The sequence below is a fragment of the Molossus molossus genome, unplaced genomic scaffold (genome assembly GCF_014108415.1).
Source record: "Molossus molossus isolate mMolMol1 unplaced genomic scaffold, mMolMol1.p scaffold_m16_p_9, whole genome shotgun sequence".
NCBI classification, from domain to species: Eukaryota; Metazoa; Chordata; class Mammalia; order Chiroptera; family Molossidae; genus Molossus; species Molossus molossus.
In genome coordinates, this window is record NW_023425403.1 from 81218790 (window position 1) to 81242027 (window position 23238).

At 31.7% G+C, this 23238-nt stretch overlaps 1 protein-coding gene across 1 annotated transcript in view; it reads right to left on the reverse strand.

The window, feature by feature from the left end:
• The window catches only part of PCDH17 (protocadherin 17), a 94358-nt gene that overhangs the window by 36080 nt on the left and 35040 nt on the right, over positions 1-23238 (reverse strand). The window contains exons 2-3 of the mRNA XM_036250141.1: positions 21961-22019; positions 21654-21826 (exon numbers count right to left, since the gene is read on the reverse strand). Of these exons, the coding sequence (XP_036106034.1) occupies positions 21654-21826; positions 21961-22019 (232 nt within the window). The remainder of the gene's footprint in view (positions 1-21653; positions 21827-21960; positions 22020-23238) is intronic.

Here is a 23238-nt window from a genome sequence, read left to right on the forward strand (position 1 = left end):
AATCAGGAATCACAAACTTCAGTCCAAGCTGTCATGAATTTCTTTTCAGCTATAGAAAATTTCCAATGTCATTATTCCTTTATTGGAAGAAATACTTACATCTCTAAAATTTTTATTTATGAGAAAATAAACATTTAAAATTTTGATTATATCAGGAAAACATTCAAATGAATATAAAAGCAAATAGTGTATCATAAAGATATTACTGCCAAATATGTTTGCTTTTTAATTGAAATGCAAATTTGAAAATGAGATTTACTCTCATAGGCTGAGCTGGAAAAATTAAATAGGCAGTTTTTCCTCTCCCCTTTGAAAGAGACAACATGCAAAGATGACTGGAAAGAAAGAAGACAATCTAGAATAAGTGAATGTTAAATACAATCTGTGGTCTTCCCTTCTGTTCTAGATAACATTAAGTCATCTAGCATTGTCTTATTTCAATGTACGTAAGATTGCCAAATATCAGCCTCGTTAACCCCTATACATATTACACTATTAAAAAAGTAAATTAATTCAGATCCAATGAACTGTTGATAAACTAAGAGAGCAACTAGCTAAAGTAATATTCAATCGATGTATATAAAAAAAAAACAAAACTGCAAGGATGCTCCCTGGGCATGGATGAGATATGGAGAATCTCTCACTTATCCATAAAACTGCAGGTAATTTAAAAATATGTATAAAACTCTTACTCAAAACATGAAAATGCTAAATATTAATGTCTGGATTCCAGAAAATAATGAAAAAATTAATAGGAGAAAATTTTATCAGTCTTCACCGTGAAACATTATGAACTTAAAATTATCTTCCAGAATTTTATGTGCTTTAACTTTCTGTTTTCACTGACATTTATTAAACCATGAGTCACCTTAAATTGGTTTACTTGTGTTAAAATTAAATAAACTCTACTATACATTCGAAATAGAAAGACTCGGTCTGATATGCATTCAAATATAGGTTTGCATTAATTCAAAAAATAAATTACCTTTATTAATTTATATAATATTGATACAATATTAATTGATACAATACAATCAATGGGTTTATTGATTTGGACAAAAGAAAATATGTAAAGACAATACACTTTCATTTTGAAAGCAATTAATATTATTCTAGATAGGTTGTTCTATCATGAATTAAATTTTAAACAATTTTCTTTCTCATGGATTCCATTTCAAGCAACCCATTCCCACTTCTAAATACACAAGGGGAATGTGTAGTTATTTGTAAAGCCATTAAACTTTTAACTGATGTGTATACATACTATGTCTATGAGTAACAAAAATAGCTTGCATCTTTTAAAAATTAAAATGCAAGTGTTAGATGTAAGAATAAAACGATAATCACAGAGGGGCCCACAAGGGCAGTATTGATTTTATTTCTCACTTTTTATCTCTCAATTGTACTTATATTTTAGTTTTCCTGAAAAGTCACTGTTTATTTTGTTATTTTATAAATCCCTATACTAGGCTGACCATAGGTTTAGATTTTCCCTGAAAAATATGTCTCAGAAGAAGTAATAAAAGTGTTTTCACCCTAAAAAATAAGCCACGTTGGATGATAAATAATATGGTTAACCCACTAAATTCTGTCACCAAGTGCTGGTAAAATGGTTATTAGTTAAGGGGTTTTAATGAAGCTCATTTCGAATGACATAAAGTTTGTTTCGTGTTCTTTCTATACATACATTTTCATTTAATAAAATAGTGACAAAATACTGTCCATAATTTATTTATATTCAACTTTGGAACACATTTTTGATTGATTAATTGGTAGTCTCCAATGAATTAATTTATTATACTTCCAATGAGCAAGAGCAAATGAAAAAAAGGATATTGCAGACATTTTTCAGAAAATGTAATTTTTAACTCAAATGCTTATAACTTAAATCCCTGCAAAATAATTCTTTCAAAATGTTGATTCTGCATTTAAAAATCACAAGGGATACCATTTTCAAAGGTTATATACATATACCGTCAAATGACAGACATAGAGTATAGTCAGAATAATGTAATTTGTGAATATTCTGTGGTTAGATTATTTTGAAAATTGTACCTGGCACAGGTACAGACTATACAATTTAAATATTACACATCATAACATAAATGATACCATGAAGGATGTATATTATGCCTCATGCATTGAATCCTTTTTTTTCTACCTATAAGAATTTTTGGTTTTATTCACAAAATATATCATCTGATTATAGCTGCATAGTAAATATACTATTTCACCTACTAAAAATTAATGATTTTACTCATTTTCATTTTTTCCAGTTAGTTTCAGTTGCATACTTTGATGAAACAAGGTATATTCCTTCATTAATGTTATGGTAATAATTTTAGGTTTTCTAAACTGCTGTATCTAAAACTGAACTTTCTTAATTCATTAAATGATCTCTTTACATTCTGATTTGATAAAGAACTTTAAACACAATTTCCTAAACTTTATTACATTAAACTTACAGTCATTCCTAAAACTAATTTGTGAAAATAGTTTTGTACAAATAATGCCAACAATGTAATAAAAGCCCAGCATGAATATGGTTAAGGTGCTGCTCTAAAAATTAAAATAATTATTTTTATGCATGGTTTCTGAAACCTAATTAAATATGAAATATAAAAACTAATTTGATTTTCTTCTTAAGAATATACTCTTTATATATACTTGGCTGGTTTTGCATGTGAAAATTTTAAGGAACCTATAGACTATTAATTTTATTTTAAATTCCTATGGGGTTTTAGTTTTTTATCAAAAACCTTAAAAAATATTTGTATTCTTTGAAACTACAACTTTATTCCTACAATCACTACTTAAGAAATAATAAGACATATTATTATAAATTAATCTTTAATAGTGCATTATTTGTAAGAGTAATTAGAATAGCCAATTGTTTATAAAATAATTATAAAATGTGTGTATATGTATATTATATGTAATTTTCCTAAAATAGAAGCATGCTTCAATGAAGAATTTCTCAATACTGAATTTGAATATTGAGTTGAATAAGACTAATGCTCATGAAGAAATTTTGAGATTAGGAATTTGCTCAAGATAAAATACTAAGTGTTAAGAAAAATACACAAATTATATTTGTGGAATGAATCCAATTGTGTGTAATTCCCACAATGTTTAGAGTTTTAGTGTAAGAGAACAATAGATGATTTCTTCAATCAATAAATCACCAGCATCTTCAGTAAGATAATTAAGCAGAAATGTATCCTTTCTATTTTCTTTGACTATATGGTCCAATATTATCTATCTACCACTTTCTCCCTTCCCTATCTCACACCTTCTTCTCTCTCAAATTCACCTCCTCTGTGTTCTAGCCAGGCTAGACTTTGTGCTTTTTATTCAATATGCCAGACAAGCAGAGACAGCACTGGGAGAAAGAATCTACTTGGAATTCTCTCCCACAGAAAGCTACCTGACTGTACTTCCTCACTACCTTCATGGCTGTCCCTCCTCATTACCGTCATATGTTAACTAGAATGTCATATTCTTTATGAGGACTCCTGTCTACACTTTCTGTAATACACCTGGCTTTAAGCAAATGAACTTTATTGCTCAGAAATAGTTTTAATTATTAACAGCATCATCATCTTTATCAACAGTAACAGCAGGATTGCTGAAAATTTGAAATAATACAAATAAATTCTGCTCTAACAAATTCTTAGTTTTAGGTATTACCTATGTAGAATTAATCATATTTCTTTTTTGTTTGTTTGTTTGTATTTCTCCCATGAACTTGTTATTTTAGTCACAGAAAAGAAAGCACGAGTGGCAGGGGTTGATTCTTTGCAAAATTTTGCTTAAAGACATAAAGAAAATTGAATATCAATGTTTGTAAGTGGCATGTTAAAGTATTTGCTTCTTTTCTTAATGTTGCTGCTGTCATCTTACAGATTTGTAGATAATTTCTTCAGGTTCTCAGTACCTGTCACTTGTTTAATCATAATTCTATACTGAAAAAAATTATTAGTAGAATTTGAGTAGAGGCTGCAAAATGAGTCTTATAATGAGACAACTTTTCAGTTTCCATATATCTATTTATATACAACATGGTAAGGTGGTAAGGCATTTTAGAGATAATGTAGTTTGGTCCTTTGTTTATAGATAAGTCATTTAATACCTAGAACATTAAAGTCATAGCCAAAGACACAGATATGTACCTAGTATTACTACTGAGCCAATACTAGAACCATGTCTACTCATTCCTGATCTAACATTCGTTACAATGATGTGGACAGTTTCAAGTCTTCTGTGTATATGATGACATAATAGAGCAACTTTATATAACACATAGCATTGTTGCAAATACCCATGCAATTGTGGCTGATACTAAATGTCAGTAGGTATTTGTAGAAAAAAAAGAAGAAGAAAAAAAAAAGAAAATAAATCAAGACAGAAATGAATCTTGAAATAAAGAGAAAAATCAACCTCAGATATTATAATCTCTCACCTTGCTCTTTTCTGACCAAAACAATCAATAAAAATTACATTAGTATGTGATGATTAGTATAAAATAGAAATTTTATTATACCTGCTATAGACAAGCACAATTTCCCCCAAATGATTTTGGAATGCACTAAATGTCCAACTGTCCCAGGAGAAAAAGTTCATGACCACTAAAAATTTCAGAAAAAAGTGGGAAGGAGTAGGGGGACGGCTGGATTAAAGAGCTTTTTCAACAGGGGGAATAATTTTCAAAGATGTTTGTATCTCACTCCACTGTGATTGATCTATGTAAACAGTCCCACTCTATACAGATTATTCCAACCAAATACTCTTACAGGATTCTAACCATCCTGAGAATATTTGCTCTAAATGGGGGGAAATAATCTATCATGTTACAGGACTTTGCTCCCCTGAAGGAGCTTCTGCAGGGCTTCAGCCTTAGACAACACTGGTAGTGAGGTAGGAGAAAACTTCATCACAGGAAAGTTTGTGATATCCATCCTCTTGGGTGGACAAAAATTCCATTATTCTTTTCAGGTACTCATGGTCAAATTGGTGGTCAAATGTATACATCTTTTATCCATTTTAATCACAAAATTATCTCACAGTGTACTGAATCTAAATGCAAAGCACTCTACACAGCAACAATAAACATAGGTTCCCTTCCCTCAGTAGACTACTTCATAACTATCCTTTTGATAATGCAATTTTATAAATGTTTTTAAATGAAGAGCTAGTTTCTTTAATAAGACTGACCCCAAAGAGCCATTCAAGTCTATAAAATGCAAAGTTAGACCCAATTGAGACTGTATTTAATTTAATAGTTATTTCTAATTTGAACTCTACAAATTGCCGACAAAAACATTCTGGGAACTTCCGTTGACATTAAGAGGACTGTTCCACACTATAAGAATAAGTTTCTGCTCTCTCTCTCTCTCTCAAGTCATTACTGATGTTTTATCAGTCACTTTCAAAATTGATAATTCCAACCATTTACTCTTCTTTAAAAGTTTCAGAAGTAATTTATTTTTCATTTTTAAAATACAGGACATAAAAGTATTTTTAATATCAAAAGTACAAATGTAAATCAGAATAAAATAAAAGTTAACCACCTAAAATTTCACTTTATCAAATGAATTTGGGAATGTAACAATGTGCCACTTTTAGACTTCTATTATCATCATTAATTAATATTCTGAATACATCCTAGACATTACTGATTAAGTGATAGTCTGGCAGCTGGAAATTTTCTTATTTTACTCTTGTTTATGCATTAAGAGGATATGGCTCACAATGTGCTTATTAAAATGTTAATATTTCAAATAAGAACACAATAATCATAACAAAAAGATTGTGAAAGAAACCACAATGACATTCTGGGCTCAAAATTTCCAAACATTCCTTATTCACTGGTCAAAAGATTTCAAATTATTTAACCATTGACCATTCCTGGAGGATATGATTAAAGTTTCAGTTAGACTTGAAAACTCAAATACATCTTCCTTTACCCTATTTTAACAGCACAGCAACTGTAGTTTCTAAATCTAAAATTATATCATTTTCCTATTCTATATCGTTTATTATGTTGTAAATCTCTTTTCTAAATCACCTAGACTTTGTTTCTCCAATAGATTTCATAGCTAATAAATTGCCAATATTGTTAATTAGTTATTTATACTATGCCAAACCTTAAACTTTCCATTCACACTAACCACCACATGAATTCTGGTCTTTATCATGTTATAGGGAAGTTTATTGAATCAGATTGGTCTCCTTGATGACACCTTTTCCTTCCTACAATTTGTATGTGCAGTCACTGAAAAAGTTTTTCTAAAGGGCTGCATTAATTATGCTATGCTCTGGCCCACATATTTTCAATGGCTTCCTGCTGATCATTAAAAATGCTCAAATTCTTAGGTTAATATCTAAAGTTCTACACAATTTGGTTTCTTTAATTTTTTTTTCTGCTGATGTTAACAACTTTTAAATAAGCTTCAAAAACATTGAACAGTTTTACATTTATAAAAAAAAATTGAGAATATACTACAGAGAGGTCCATGTATCTTATCTCCAAGTGGCTCTATTGTTAACAGCTGACATTCATAAAGTATATTTGTCACAAATAATGAAATGATATTAATATATTATTATTAACTAAAGTCCATGTTTAATGTGTATTTTCTTAGCTTTTATTGTATGTTCTTTTTCTGTTCAAGGATTCCATATAGGAAACTTTTCTAAAAAAATCCATCCTACGACTTTCACAGCTGCAGATAAGGTAGATTATTTTACCCCACCCAATTTTTAAAGTTTACTAATTTTTTTTTTCACATGATAGATCTAAAGTGTTTTTTTTTTTTTTTTTTTTTTTCAGACTGGCAGGCTTCATTAACAAAAAGTCTAATTAAATTTTGTAACTTTGCATAATGATGCACAGTAAGTGGACTTTGTTGTGACATTCCTTTTGCAATCTGCACAAATGTCAAATCATTATGTGCACACTTGAAAATAATGTAATGGTATATGTTAATCATAATTCAGTTAAAAAAGTCAAATCAAATGTTGATCGAAGAGCTGTGAACAGCACGAACTTCTACTGGGTTAAACTTACACGAGATCTTGATTAGGTTTGCTTTGTGCGTAATTTCATTCCTTAGTGCCTTGCACAGTCAGTGTCTGGCACAAACAAATGTTGAATCATTTAATGCAAACTATATTTGTATACCACTTTGAAACAGCAATACTGCTTTATACATCAGTATAATTATTACTGAGTATATATTTTGCCTTGTCCAATATTTTAATAGATATTTCTCATTAAGAGCATAACGATAATTATAAAACTATACTTATAGTACTAGGAAACAAACTACTTTTAGTCTCCCTCATATAAATTAGAAGCAAATTATAGATAACATACTAATTACTATCTAACATATCTATTCATCCTTGAAGATTTTAATAAGGATTTACATGGCAACTTACTATTGACTGAATTTCATATGTCTTTGAATCAAAGCAAAATAGAAATCTGACTTCTTTTTAAAGTAATTCATGATGCAGATAGGTCCCCCAGATAGCTGTGCCTTATTATTAAAGTGAATTTGAGTACTGCACTGTTAACAGAGAAAAACTGTTTACATCTGAAGAAAATAATAACATAAAACTCAAACATTGATGGTATTAACAAATCTACCCAGAGTATTCAATAAGTATACTGAAGTGAATGTACATTTGTATATTCACATCATAGTTCCAAAAAACTAATCAGACAAAATATGTAACCTCTATCAATAAAAAATATCATTCATAACCTAGAAAAAAATAATTTGCCCTATGGCTTTTAAAAAGTACCTCTAAATAAGCTTTTTCTTTCACTCTTTTCAACATTCAAAAAATTTTAATGATGTTAATAAAATATTGTCATGTGAACACAGAAATAAATAGGTTGTTAATGGGTTTTGAATACTCTTGTACTAATAAATCAATGTAAAATGCATTATTATATGCTGCTTTTACATTCTGCAATTTTAAGGATACGTCTCTAGTAACTTGGTATAATTTCCAGGCACAATTACAATACATTTGAGAAGTTAATAATATTTTGGTTCATGTAAGCTAAGTGTAATTTAAAACATAAAAGGGGTTTTTGCTATTCAAATAGTGAAGATAAATATATGTGTATACATAAACTCACGTATATTTTTATACATATAGGTGTGGGTATATAGCAGAAAATAAGCTTAATAATCAAGATATAGAAAGTCAGTCATAGCTAATAAAAACAAGTCTTGTAGATGGGTTTCCTAACCTCCAGAGTTTTATGGAGCTGAATTTTGTTTGTTTTGTTTTTTAAATCTCAGTATTTTATAAAAGAAAAGAGGAACCAGATACAGCAATGCCAACCTCAGTAAAATGCAAGAAAGAAATATGTGAAACTTTGGCTTCTAGAGAGTTGTTTCTTTAATTTTATTTTAAACATTTTTTTTCTTTATTGATTTTTAGAGAGAGAGGGAAGGAGAGGGAGAGAGAGAAAGACACATAGATAAGAGAGAACATCGATTGGCCACCTCCTGCATGCCCCCCACTGGGGATCGGGCCCATAACTTGGGCATGTGCCCTGACCAGGAATCAAACTGGCGACCTCCTGATGCATGGGTCAACTCTCCACCACTGAGGCTCACCGGCTGGACTTCAACTTCATTTTAAACATATATTCTTCTTAAAGTATAAACTCAAGGGGCCCTGACCGGTTTGGTTCAGCGGTTAGAGCGTCGGCCTGCGGTCCTGAGAGACCCGGGTTCGGTTCCCGCTAAGGGCGCATACCTCGATTGCAGTTTGTCCCCGGCCCTGGTCGGTTGTGCGGGTGGCAGCCACTCGATGTGTTCCTTTCACATCGATGTTTCTCTCTCTCTGTTCTTCTCTCTCCCTCCCACTCTACCTGAACAAAAAATGGAAAAATGACCTCGGGTGAGGATAAAATAAATAAATAAATAAATAAATAAATAAATAAATAAATAAATAAATAAACTCAAGGGGATTTCACATCATGCCCTGAAGAGGTGCACTTACTCCTCAAACGATTTAATATATGAGTACTTTCCTGCTATTTTTTTTTACTTAGTGTTGTCTATTATCCATTTTGACAAAACTTTCATTTTCTCTATTCCTCTACCACTTTAGATGAATGTATCAAACTCGATGATTTCTAAAATCAGTACATATGCATAGCAAACTGTGTTGGTATTTCACAAATAAACACTACTTTCTCAGTATTCAAATATAATTATTTATTGAAAACATGGCTTCTGGGTCCAGTAATGTGAAAGACCACTTCTGAGCCCAGTGGAAACTTTGCCTGTCCAAGTTTCTATACTGCATTTAATTGCAAGCTGCTTTCATTTTACTGCTTTGTCTTGTGTATTTCATACAAACAATTTGTTTTACTCTTTTCCTGAATGTTTCAGTTTATTCACTTGCTCTAAATTTTTTATATACTTTAGATAACCCAAATTTATCCATTTTTCCCTCAGTATTGCAGTATATTCTGAGTGTCTGGAGACACATATTGGAAACAGACTGTACTCACTTTTGGCATTGTCCAATTTCTTTTCACCCATTCCTATTGCACTAGGTGGTTACTGTGCACCTCCCTTGAACCAGCCAATACTATTCAACACCCCAACAATATTGTTAAGACCTAATAGAAACTTTCAATATTTTTTTAAAAAATTGATGACTCCCTTTCTCTCTCTCAAGATGTTATGGTCTTTAATGCTCCAAATATAGTCATCCCAGTTTGTTAGAACTTTGTTATTTCTCATTATCTATTGCCACTGTGAAGCAATGAAAAGACCCATGAAATTAGAATCAGATACCCAAGGCTAGATTTTGGATCAGCCACCTGGAAACTTGACAACCTTAGATTGCTCATTTTCTGTGTTCAAAATGGAAATGGCAATGCCTATCATATATAACTGTTCAAAATTGTGTATGTTAAATAAGATAATTTAAGTAAATGTGCATAATTCAGCTCTTTGAAGTTATTAAATGTTTGTTGGATCTGTTTCTAACTGCAACAGAGCTGGTTTCTCTGTAGATTAATACAATATCATGTTCTTCACACTATCAAGATTCTTTAACATTTACCCATTGACTTCAAGTTCTCTAAAATTTTCTTAATTGTGGTTTTTATTCTTCATAACTCTTTTTGAACTAAACATTGGGAATACTTTGGAGAATAAGAGAAGTACCTTCTTTGCACATGCATTGTGCAGAGTACTGAAGGAGACGAGTTAGTGCAAAAGAAGTCTCAGCACTAGTCTTGAGAAAGAAGGGACTGTGAGGAGATCTCCACAACTGGTGTATAGTGGGCTAGCAGGACAGTGACACAAGAGGAGGGTGTGTGGGCCAAGTTAAAAGTCCAGATATTTTTTCAAGTACACTGTGGTTTTAATAGGAGGAAAATAACTGAATTTCCATTACAAACATGCCAACAAAAGAAGTGACCACCTACCTGGGAGGGTGTTGGGAGGAGAAAGAGATGTCACTTCTAAGGTGGGTAAAGACACTGGACGTAAGTGAACTGAAGAAATGGCAAGTAGAATTGGCTGGTGTTAACAACAGGATTTAATGACACATGTTGGGATGAGGAAGAAAAAGAAAAAAAGAGTTTCTTTGTTTCTCACTTGAGTGACTAGGTAGACGGTGATATCATTTACTGAGATTAGAAGGGAGCTGGCTGCGGAGGGCTTGGGAAAGTGGAGAAAAAAATGTTGGCAGATTTGGGAGGGAGAAATAAAATAAGGAGAATTTACTCAAGTTTTTTCACTATTTTTAGTATGCAATAACTTTGATCAAATACCACGAGAACTGCGAAATATATATGGACCATAGTGTCCTGCAAATGAAATTAAATGTGTGTACCTAACTTAGATATCTCTGAGTAGTCTGTCATAGTTCTAAAAGTAACACTAATGCTAGAGCTTAATACATACAGTATTTAAAAAACAAAATTAATTTTATTTATTGCTTAAACATAACAGGAGTACCATTTGTCAAACATAAGAGGCAATGATTGGGGAAATAGAACATATAACTAGAACTGTCTTATATCCTATTGTTACCAATAATTACATATTAATAAGCAAGATGGATATGGCTTTAGGGAGTATATGGAAATTAAATTATTGTCCAAATGGTATCAATGTGTTAACATGGGAAGGTTTATATTTTATGTCCATTTTTAATAAGACAAATTAGAGTTAACTGAAGAATCTGTAGCAATGAAATAAAGGTTATTTTGCATAAAGACAGCTAGTCTATATAAAGACCAAAAACAATAGCCTCAGTACTAAATGCTGCTGCACATAAAGTCAAAATAATGATAATAATAATAATAAAAGAGGAATAGTAATTATAATAATGCCAACTAATCAGATGATTATATGTGGTTCTGAAAAACCTTTCAAAATCTATTCACTTAGGCATAAAGAATCAGATTCAACTCCATTTTCAAAAGTAAGATATCTATTTTCAATTTAGAAATACTAATATATCTACCTTGCAAACTCTTTGTTGAAGACTGTAAATAAGCAAAAGTGACTACAGTGGAAAGAGCATAGACATAGCATCAGGCAGAAAATTCCTGTACTGCTTAGGACATGAACCATGGGCAAGTTAGTTGGGTTCTCTGATGCTCAGGTTTATCATCTATTAAAAGAAATAACAATCATCTCATCAGCTTGCCATGAGGACAAATTTGTTTAAAAGTGCTTGGTGCAGTGAATGACTTATAATGGATGTTTAATAAATGTTATTTTCTTTTTAATTCCCTCATCTTTTGTTATCTGATTGAATAAGTTCACAAAGTTTGTCATATATTATAATCTTTCAAGGATTTCATTAGGATTGATTTTTAAGGTAGGGTTGCTAGCTCTGCTTTAAAATAAAAATGAAAGAAAAAATCAACTGTGATCATTACCAATATAAATAGATGATACTTTGAAGAGTAATCTTTTTTTTTTTTTAGTTTTATTTATTATTCAGAATAATTTCAGTAAAAACTATTGGACACAGCAATTAAATTATATGACATTATGACATACAAAAATTAGAAAGTGTTAAACTTGCCTCTGACCTTTTGAAACTTAATGAATGATCCATTTGGCTATTGGACTCCTCTAGTCTATTGTTAATTGATAACTCGAGAACAAAACTCTGGTCAGATAACTCCAATCAAAATAAAGTTTTTAATTGCCTACAGAATTGTATTTAAACTCCTTAGTATGGCATGTAAGGTCTTTCATAATCTTACCCTAACCCATTAATTTGGCCCGATTTCTCTCCATTATAAATATTCACCTGATATTCCAATAAAAATATTTCTATTTGTTTTCCATTCCTGGATTATACTCTGACTTGCCAAATCTCAATCTTTTTTGACCATGGTATTATCCCAGTTTCAGTATTTAATTCACCCTGTACCTTGTAGTCCTATTCTACTTTCAAACTCTATGAAAAACACATTTAATTTGTAAAGTAATGCCTTATTCATTTCTTCAGCAGAATTAATTTTACTTTTACATATGTCATAGTATTTAACATAGTATTTAATTACAGCTAGATGGACAGAAGAATGACACCCTCAAAGATAAACACGTTGAAGGCAGAATTTCATCTACATGAGTGCTGAAACAATACTTATTAAATCAATTTATTCATGTAGCTATCAATTAATGGTAATGAGATCTGCGCCTGTGCAAGAGTCCCAATAAAACTCCATAAGTTAAAAGAAATATCAGATATATTTACTTAAAATTCACTCTACTGTCTATTGTTTTCCTACCGTGTAGAGTAATTCTCATGTATGTCATGAAGTTATCCTGCATGTATTAAAATTTTCTAAAGTTTTGTTGCCATCTTCTCTCGAACACCTTAGAAAATGTTAGTCTGTACGGGGTCACAGGTCAGATGTCTATATAAATGATATTATGCAATAAACAGTAATTAAAATTAGGCAGGAAATGACTCAAGACAAAAAAATAAAACAATTTCAATCCTCAATATGAATTCTCAAAAACTCAAAGAAAATAAAATCCAGGAAAGACAAATCAATCTCCATGAAATATATATTTTGTTTCGAAAATATAACCTGTATCAGATGCAGGGGTGCATTTTATCAGTCTGAAAATCCTAAAAGTACTACTCAAAATGAGTTTATGGATTGATTAAACATTTAAATGTTCCCAGATTACTCTGGCTTCCCAAAATAAATATTTATAATATTACAGCTATTACAGAGATAATGGACCTTTTTTTTTTAAATGTTTGGTCTGAGGCAAGAGACCAACTGCACATTTTTAAATCTGATTTAATAGGAAACTGTATAAAATCACTTCTCTTGGTGGTAAATAATTATTCATCATGCTGCTACTTGGGTCATCACCAGTATAATGTGTTGTCAAGAATTTAGGGGGCAAAAACCACAACATGCAATTTAAGTACAAGTCTACAATTCCTTGTCCATATTTTGAAACTCCCCCAAAATTCATATTTGGCTATTATTTTGTTACTCATTTGATAGTAAAAACTGACTTGAACTGATATGAACTGTTTAAATTATTCTGTATTCCATTTAGCATGCATATTTAGCTTTTCATTACAAAGTCATCAGTGCTTTTGATTGTGAGTGCTGCCACAGATCCCAGTAGAAATATCACATAATGTATGACATATGCATTACATCATTTTTGTAAAATCTGAAAAATTAGTCTGGAAAACTGGTTCTAAGAATTGTAGGCTTACATATTAATCCATTAGCTTTCAAAAGTTCATGTGAATTATAAAACTGAAGCATACAGGAGATCATTTAAGTATGTCAAATGTTTGGTTTGATATGAATTCTTATACCTTGTGTGTTAAAAATTATAAATGAAATAATGGTTATAACTCTATGACGACGTGCACCTTGTACCTCCTGACTTCTCCGATCGTCAAATTTCAATTTCCAGCTGCCTCTTCTAATACTCATTTAAACTCTTCTTTTTGCTTCCTAATTATTTCTCCACGGTGACCTCACCTTGCCTTCACCACTTCAGTAAAATGACTCAGTTAACATTCGTTATCACACAATTTCAATCTACCTCACTGCATTTTCTAAGTTCTCTCAAAGATCTGGTTAACTAAAGTTTTTTTGTTGTTACTGTTTTTGTTTTCTCCTAGCATCTTTGAATTGTGAAGTTTCTTTAGTAAGTCAATTTCAGTATGCAAATAAGCACTTGTCATTTAGAGAAAATGCTTCAAGTTTCAAATATATATGTGTTAACTTAATAAATGTGATATATATGCACTACATAAAAATGTAAAGGCATCAAATAATTCAAATGATAGTCCATTTATTTGGGTATAAAACATGATTGTTTCCCTTTAGAAATCTTTACCCCAAAATCAATTTTAAATGAATACTAAGCAATTTATTATCATTATAAAAGTAATGGCATATAGTAAAATAAGTTTGTAATCTTTCACTTGGTTCTATTCTTATGACCTCTTTACCACTCTGGGCCTTATTTTGCCTTGCCCTTGATTACTTTTCCAGCTTCCTAATTATATCCCTGTCTCCCCGGCACTGGCATAAAAATCACCTCTTTAAAATGAAACTTTGAACTATTACTTCCTGAACATCCAATGCATCACAGGCTTCTTATACTCTTGCCACTCTCATACCACCACCCCTAGTCTCACACACACTATTCATCTGTGCCAACAGCAACGTGCCATGCAGTGCTTCATTGCATCTGTGTTCTGAGAGTGCTCTCTCCCAACTCTGCCAAGTGAGCTAAACATTTTCTAAAGGAGCAGCTCAAATGTATCCTTCTCCAGAAATTGTCTTTTGATTTCTCCCAAATCTCGTCTGGGCATTCATTCTCATGACACCATTAGTACCTAGGGCATATCTCCCCCTGCACAAACTTCATAGCTTATATGTCAAATTCTTTTAATATGGTCTGAGCTCGTCGATGACCCAGTGTGAAACTTAGCTCATGTTTTTATCCCTGGCACAGTTGTTTATTAAAAGAAAGAGTCAGTGATTAAATAAATGAATGAATTTTAAAAGCTCTTCTAGAACTACCATTCCGTAATGCTCTAAGAAATTATCAGGGGCCCACAGTTAAAGAGTTAAGAGTATTGTATATATTGAGCCCAGATTGAAACAAATATATACATCTCTCCTTGTGCTTGGTTACAACACAGCAGTGTCCATACCTGCCTTGCAATGAAACATTTTACCCACCTATTGAAGCTTTAATTCAATATATAAAGTGCATAAATATATTAATCATGGATTCAAAATATTTTTAAGAATCAAGCTCTCAAGCATTGTTGCTGACATCTTCAGACTAATAAGGGAATAAAATGTGACAACAAATCTTAAGTACCTGTACTACCTCTGCCACAAACTTGAAGACTGCAGAAGTCACTTATTCTGTTTTTGTTACCCCTAACGTAGGGAGTTATACTTCAAGGATTCCTCTTACCCTAATGTTTTGTAATATGGTTTTCAAAAGAACAGAGAACCTGCCATATTAGAATAGTATGCTATTAAAGTAAAATAATAAAATTCTGGGACAGTCGTAATTTTAAGTTCTTAATAAATAGATGAGCTAATAATAACTTGGTTTTAATAGTTCACAGACATATTCCTAGTTTAATAAACATGTACATAATATGGTAGTATGGTATATGGTAGCATTTATTTCATTTATAAAATGAAATTATATGTAGTCATAAAAAAACACAGGAAGGAGAATCCTCTGATTGTGTGGGAGTATTTGTGAGCTAATGATAAAGCCAAGTCTGGGGAAGGTGCCCTTGCCCCCAAGAATGAGACAAAATGAGTTTCTAAAATTTGGGAACTACTGTTCTGGCATTTCCTAATGGTAATGTTTTCAATAAAGTTAGTGCTGTGCTTACTAAAAGCAAGAGAATCTCAAAATCACATTGAGTCTTTAGTAAATCATGCAACACTTGTTAGGAAGGTTTTACGATGCGCAACAAATGTGAGGGTGATAAAATCTCTATTTTCATGATACCAGCTGCTGGCTTCCAGAAGCAGATGTTTGCACAGGAGAAAAAGAGATATCATTGAAACTTTTAAAGTTAGGTGAACTATGGGATAGTTACAATATTTGGTAAGCAAAAATAAACTGAAGCTGCTCATAGTTTGTGGACTACTTTAGCCTGTAAAATGGAAAATCAGATGAATTCTGACAATCCTGAAAGCGCAGGAAGGAAGAAAAATTGATATTAAGGTGCTCTTAGATAAGTGCTGTCCAATAAAAAACTTACAGGGCTTGAAAATAATACAAATTCTTGCCCAGCAGGTGTGGCTTAGTGGATTGAGTGTTGTCCCATGGACTGAGAAGTCTGGGTTCAATTCCCGGTCAAGGCACATGCCCGGTTTGTGGGCTCAATCCTCAGTGGGGGGCATGCAGGAGGTAGCCGATGTTTCTCTCTCACATCGATGTTTCTATCTCTCTCTCCCTTCCTCACTCTCTAAAAAAAGAAATCAATAAAAAATTTATAAAAATAATATGAGTTCTTTGCAAATAATATAATTTCTTAAATGCCACATATGTGAATCATAAAACATCAATGCCTTTAAAAACTTGTAAATTATTTCTTTCTGAAATTAAATATTTACCAATTCCTTCCCACTCCCATACATGACCGGAATTTTCCATTTCCTTATTAAGATATATTTACGATTAATAAATTTATAACAACATTTCTTTTAAAAATTATTTTCAGAGGTTGCCAGACGGCTGTTGAGAGGACGGACATAGTCATTACCTTCGTATTCTTGCTTATGTAGTAGACTTGCTGCTGCCTGTATGGGAAAGTCTGGGAAAACACAGTGCTTGACTGAAAGGGTCAGACTGCAGTAACCATAATGAAGAATAGACAATAGAGCAAAAGCTTGAGAATATAAAAGTACTATCCTAGTACTTTTCTATTCAGTGTCAGTTCTAGGGGAAATTGCAAAGTAGGTCAAGTTAATGTTCAGTGTCCTAATCCTCTGTCCCAATAACTTCTTCCCAAATCCTGAATGTGTGGCTCCACCCTCACTGCAGGGGACAAGAACCTCGGGAGATTTAAAGGAGTGGGGCTCAGAACCTTGCCAAACTCTGAAATCATGCAACAAATACTGCAGTCGTTTAAACTAACATAATTATCTTTTGAATATGGAGTGCACCAGCAAAATTTAAGTATTGACTTACAAAAAAAATCCATTACCTTTAGTTTTCATAGTTTTTTAGAATGTCCTCTGGGAAGATGGAAGGCAACCCTTAAGAGTGTAATTTAGTTTTAAAATTGAAATTCACTGGAGCAAACCTGGCTCATTTGGAATTTTTGTTCTTCTCAATTTTCTATTGATTTCATTTTTATTAGATTTTAATCAGGGATTCCATTTTTAAATGTTTTGAACCCAGAATGCAATTTAAGGAGTCAGATTTTCTAGCAGTAAAGAGATAACAGTGGACACACAGAATTGAATAGGAAAAAAAAAAAAGGGAAATTATATGGCAATTAAATAAAATGAGAAATAAAATCATTTGAATGGAGCAACACCTGAGGATCGGTCAAGTCCTGAAATCTGGTCACAGGACAAGGGACTGACAGATGGCCACACAACACAGAAGTTAGTTTCATGACGGTGACTCTCACTGCAATCCCTGGCATGAGTTGTCAACAGTCATGATGTACAATGATATTTCATTAACTTCTGACTTAAAGAATATGGTTCCAGTCAATTACAAAGATATCAAGAAAGGTGATTATCCCAGACTCTCATAGATAAAGAGCAGACAGACAGTTCTGGTGTGTGTGTGTGTGTGTGGGGGGGTGTTGGAGGGGGTGGAGGGATTGAGCAAAAAAGAAAAAAAAAAAAAGAAACTCACAGACAAGTGTGCAGTGTGGTGATTGTAGGGGGTGGGGGATGGAGGTGGAAGAGGGAATCCAGGGGAAAAAAGGTGATGGAAATTAAAATAAAATAAAGAAAAAATATTTTTAAAAAAGACAAATTGAGAACTATCACTTGATACTAATAACTCAGATAAATCACCAGTCAGCATTTATAAAAACTGCATATATATATTATTTTGGAATCAATAGAAATACTAAATTTTGGGGCAAGCTTATTAAATTTTTTAAATAAGAAAACAGTTTTTGCTAGCAATGAAAATAATTTATAGGTTTTTCGTGGCCAGAAATTCAAAGGTGTAGTATTTTCTTAAAGTCAAAGATTGAATAATAGTTTGAGGCATAAGAAGTTAACCTAAATTTTTTTTAGTTGTATTCTTTATAAAACTATGTGACTCCTATTTAAAGAAATAGCATTATACATATTTTCTTAGTTCTTATATAAATTGGTTTTTCTTATTCCAAAATATAAATTCAGCAAAATAAGATCAAATGTCTTTTGGTCAATTTTCTGATAAATAATGCTTATTAGATAGACATATGTATATTTCTACTTCTAATTGAGTAATGTCCTACTGTGATAGCATACGAATTCCAAAACATTTGGATTATTTTTATCTACCTTCTTGCCTACCTATAGTATGAGTTGAAGGGACAATAGAGAAAAATCTAATTTAAAAAAAGAAAAAAAGATGCCACAAAAATACAGTTAAATAAAAAAAAGTATACATTTTTTGAGAGCTTTTTCTTCTTTTTTTTTATCACACTAAGATAAACTAAAATAACCTCTTTTTATTAGACAGTTTATGAACATAAAATCCTTAAAGCTATCTTCAACTGTAGTGCAATACATTATACCTTCAACTACTGAACTTCTAAAATAATGGGCAACACATACTTGTGCTTTATATTTGAGATGATTAAACTGATGGTAGCAAATAAAACAAAAACAAATATCAGGAACAGAACAAATGGAAAATATCTAACTGCACAAAAGTGGAGAAAAAGTAACATTTGAGCTAATAAAATAAAAGCTCAAAAAGGCTGAGTCGTTGGCAAAGAAAAACCATTAGCACAAAAGTTCCACTGAAAATGTGAAGATTCTTTTTCCAATTTATTTTAATTTCTAAGTTAAAAGAAATATTTCAATTCAGAAACATAACATTATTTTCTTAATTGAGATCATTTAAACAGGAATGGAAGCTAAAAAAATGTAAAATATAATATGCTACTGATTTTTTAATTGAAATCTATTAAATCACTGCTACAAATTTTTAGTAGGAGAAAAAAACTGATGAAAAGGTTTATTTTTGTTTAGCTTTTTGTTTCTTTCTCCTAAGAGGAACTCTGTTTTTGTTCCTTTATATATATAAATGAGAGCACTTCATAGATATTTATTAAATAAGTGCATTAATGAATTGAATCAATCAATGAAACACTATTTCAGCTAATCCTTCAAATTCATGTTTTAAAGTAGCAGTCTCCTATGTAATTGATAGATTGCCTAAGTGTAGCTTTCAGATTCATAATAATTTTCCCATATTTATTAATAAGAATATGTGGAAACTATTTGTTTTACAGGAAACATTTCTACTGGTCACCCTTGGACTAGTGATATTTATGTGTCATATTAATTAAAATATATGCCAAATATATTTCCTTTTATGAACAATACCCACCTTTTAAAAAATATTACTTTTTTATATCAATTTTTAAAAATCACACTTTAAGCCCTGGCCGGTTTGACTCAGCAGTTAGAGCCTCAGCCCACAAACCAAAGGGTCTCAGATTCAATTCCCAAAGTCACACATACCTGGGTTGCAGGTTCAATCCTCAGCCCAGGCCAAGGTTGTGCGGGAAGTGACCAATTGATGTGTCTCTCTCATATCGATCTTTCTCTCTCTCTCTCTCCCTCTCCCTCCCTTCCACTCTATCTAAAAAGTAATAGAAAAGTATCCTTGGGTGAGGATTAAAAAAATCAAAATAAAACAAGATCACCTTTTCAGTATAAATTATATTTTGAAATGTAAATAAAACAACTTTCTTTTTTTATAGGGGTCTTTTTTATACCCACCAAATACACTGCTCAGCTAGTAGATGAAAAGGAATTAAAGTATTAATGTGAGCAACAGTGTACTTGTTTTTGTTTCTGGTTAAGAAAGTTTCTCATAAAGATATGACAATAACTGTAAACTCTTTATTTACTATATGCAACTTTACAAATAGTAGCCCAAAAAATATCTACGTAATGACTTTACTATATACATAGATTGGTCTATCTTATGCTGTACATTCACATATCAAGATTCAACACCCATTATTTAAAATGTGTCTAAAAGATTCATATAATATCACATAGTCACAGCCCATCAAGACCATTTAAGTCACTTTCAAGTAAACAGTCACATTTGCAGGGTAAGTATTTAAATAGCTTTTGTTCAAAATAATTTTAAGAAACAATTTTGAACTGTTACACAGAAAATTGCGATGGTAAAAGGTCAGAAAAGAGTTATCTATCTGGCACTTATTACTTAGAAAAGAAGACTTTACGGAGGTCAACCTTAAAATAAATCCAGCATAATTATATTCAGTTCAGAAATATTTACATCTATGTCTATTTATTTTTATACTAAGCATGTTTGTGTATGTATATTTGTATTATAATTTCAATACGATTAAAAAAGATAGTAAACATTATATTTGCTAAGCTATATGTGATAAGACAGAGTGCATTGCCAGCAGGAAGTTACTTCCTATCAACTAATAAATGACTTAGCAGCAATGTTCCCATAGTATATAGTTTTTCATTAAAAAACTGAAATGATATTAAATATTTAAATACTGTTGCTATTTTGAAAACTAATATTATATTAACTAATAAAACATACATCTGTAATTCTGAAATCCAATTTATAAAACAATTTTTTTCATTTATTATAGTTGGACATTAAAAAAAGCTACTTATAGTCTGTAATTTTTACACATGAAAGTAGTTTAATTCTCTTTGGGTAAATAATTTGCAAATATTTCATTGTGTTTGAAACAATGAAAACATAAAAATTAATAAAAAGGCATTATGAAATAAATAAATTGAATATAGACTTGTAGAATGTATGCATTTATTAAGGAGTATTTCTTTTTTTATCTCTATCTAAGTAAACAAGTTCATGCTTCTTCGATATCCATGAAGACTTCGATGTAAATCAAAACAAAAGGAGCCAAAACTCTGGCTTCGCTGTAATTTGATTCTTTAAAAACTAAAATTCATATTAAAATAAACCAACATGATAAGAACTATAAATTCAAACCAAGTTTTCATTTCACTTAAAAGTGTTGAATTTACTATTTTAATCCTATAAACTAATATATTAAAATGTGCATTTCTATTAATACAGGCCATATTTTCCTTGTTAATAAAATGCAAATAGGAAAAGTTAGGAAGCAATCATTAAGATAAGAACAACTCTAGTGACTTTATCAAGTTCTCATTTTAAGAAGATTAAAGACTATTATCCATGGCCTTCCTTTTTCTGTTGTTACAAAGGTACCTGAATAGTTGCTTTTTGTCTGGGACAAACTTGAGATTTGCTGTTTCTTTTGGTAAATTATCAATGGTCCATTCCACCGTAATAACTGCAACTCTGGTGCTAATAGGTTTCTAATGATTGCTTAAGCTTTACACTTGGTAAGCATTGGAAGGCTTCACTCACCTTGTTCAAGTGGTTGGCTTTTAGTTGAAGTAGTTTTCATCTTGAGTGCCTCCCTAACAGACATGTCACAGCAGGAGCCTTTGTTAGTGTCTTGGTCACTGTCAGCCTGATCACTGTCCCCGTGCCCACTGTCTCTCAGGCTGGCTCTTTCTGGGTCCTTAAACGTGGAGCTACTGAAATACATATAAAGAAAAAAGAAGAGAAAGTGTTGTCTCTACGAGTTTGAATCTGAAGTGTAGTTTCTTGCAAAGCAATTTTGACACGAATGCAAATGGGGAAGCTGAGAAAGTTATTTAATAGGCCTTACCTTTGAACAAACTGCTGCCTGCTGCCCATGTAATTGGGCTCTGCGGGAAAATTGTCTGTCTGTGAAAGAGAAGGAAAAAAATACGTATAGTTGTACACTGGACAAATCTCCTGCAGAGCAACAAGATTTCCTAGTGGAAAAATGATTAATAATTCAAAAATTCCCTTAATCTTCAGATTTGTACATTTTAATTAAATTGGAAATTGCTGACATGTAATTATGTACTCAGAACAATTAAATGATTCCGGTCCACAAATTACCTGTTAAAGTAAACAATGAGCCTGTCATAACTGGCATTCTCTGTTAGCACCAAGATGGATAACAATGTATTGTTTCATTATTTAGATATTAAGATTGAATATTTGTGGGAGGAGTAGAAAAATGACCTAATTTCTCCAAATTAAAAGTGTGAATTATTTAATAATACTCATTTTTAACATAATTACATAATCTGCTGGGATTCTATGCCTTCCCTGATGTAATATCATATTAAAGTCACCCACTCTTCAATTAAGAGATATGGGCCCTTCCTTTAAATTACCAGAGGGAAAGGATGGTGGGAGGAGACAGAAGGTAAAGGGGAAAAAAATGGTGATGGAAGAAGACTTAACTTTGGGTGGTAAACACACAATGCCATATACAGGTAATGTATTATAGAATTGTGCATCAGAAACATATATAATTTTATTAACCAATGTCACTCCAATAAATGTTTTAAAAATGAAATAAATATATGAGCATGGCACATATAATGCATTCTCATCTATACCCCTATTATAAAAATTGTATTCACACAAAACAATGGAGAGAGATGTTACTTCCTGGTTATTAAAAACAAAGTAAAAGAAAAATAAGAAATAAAATGTTATTTAAAACACTGAGAGTCAAGACATTGAGAAACCAGACTTGTTTTGTGGTTGTTTTTACTGCTTCCAAACTGACATGGAGATCAGCCAAAAAGAACTGAATTCTCCTTGTATCACGGAACAGAGTCCTTTGGGAGAAAGAGACTAGATCTTTCATAGATCTCCCTATACTGTACATTCATACACTTTCCTTCTTCTTGCAGCTGACTCCAGGACAAAGGATGTCCTGTTTTCTGCATCACTTCATATCACACATTATGCTCTGAAGCAGCTATGGGTCGGTACAAGATCACCCAGCATGCAAGTACCAGGGGCACAGGAGCGTGCAATTCATAAAGCAGAGAGCCAAAGGTAAGGCTTAATGTAGTGCAATATGTGTTTTCCTTATAAATAAGGCTAATTTAAACTAACA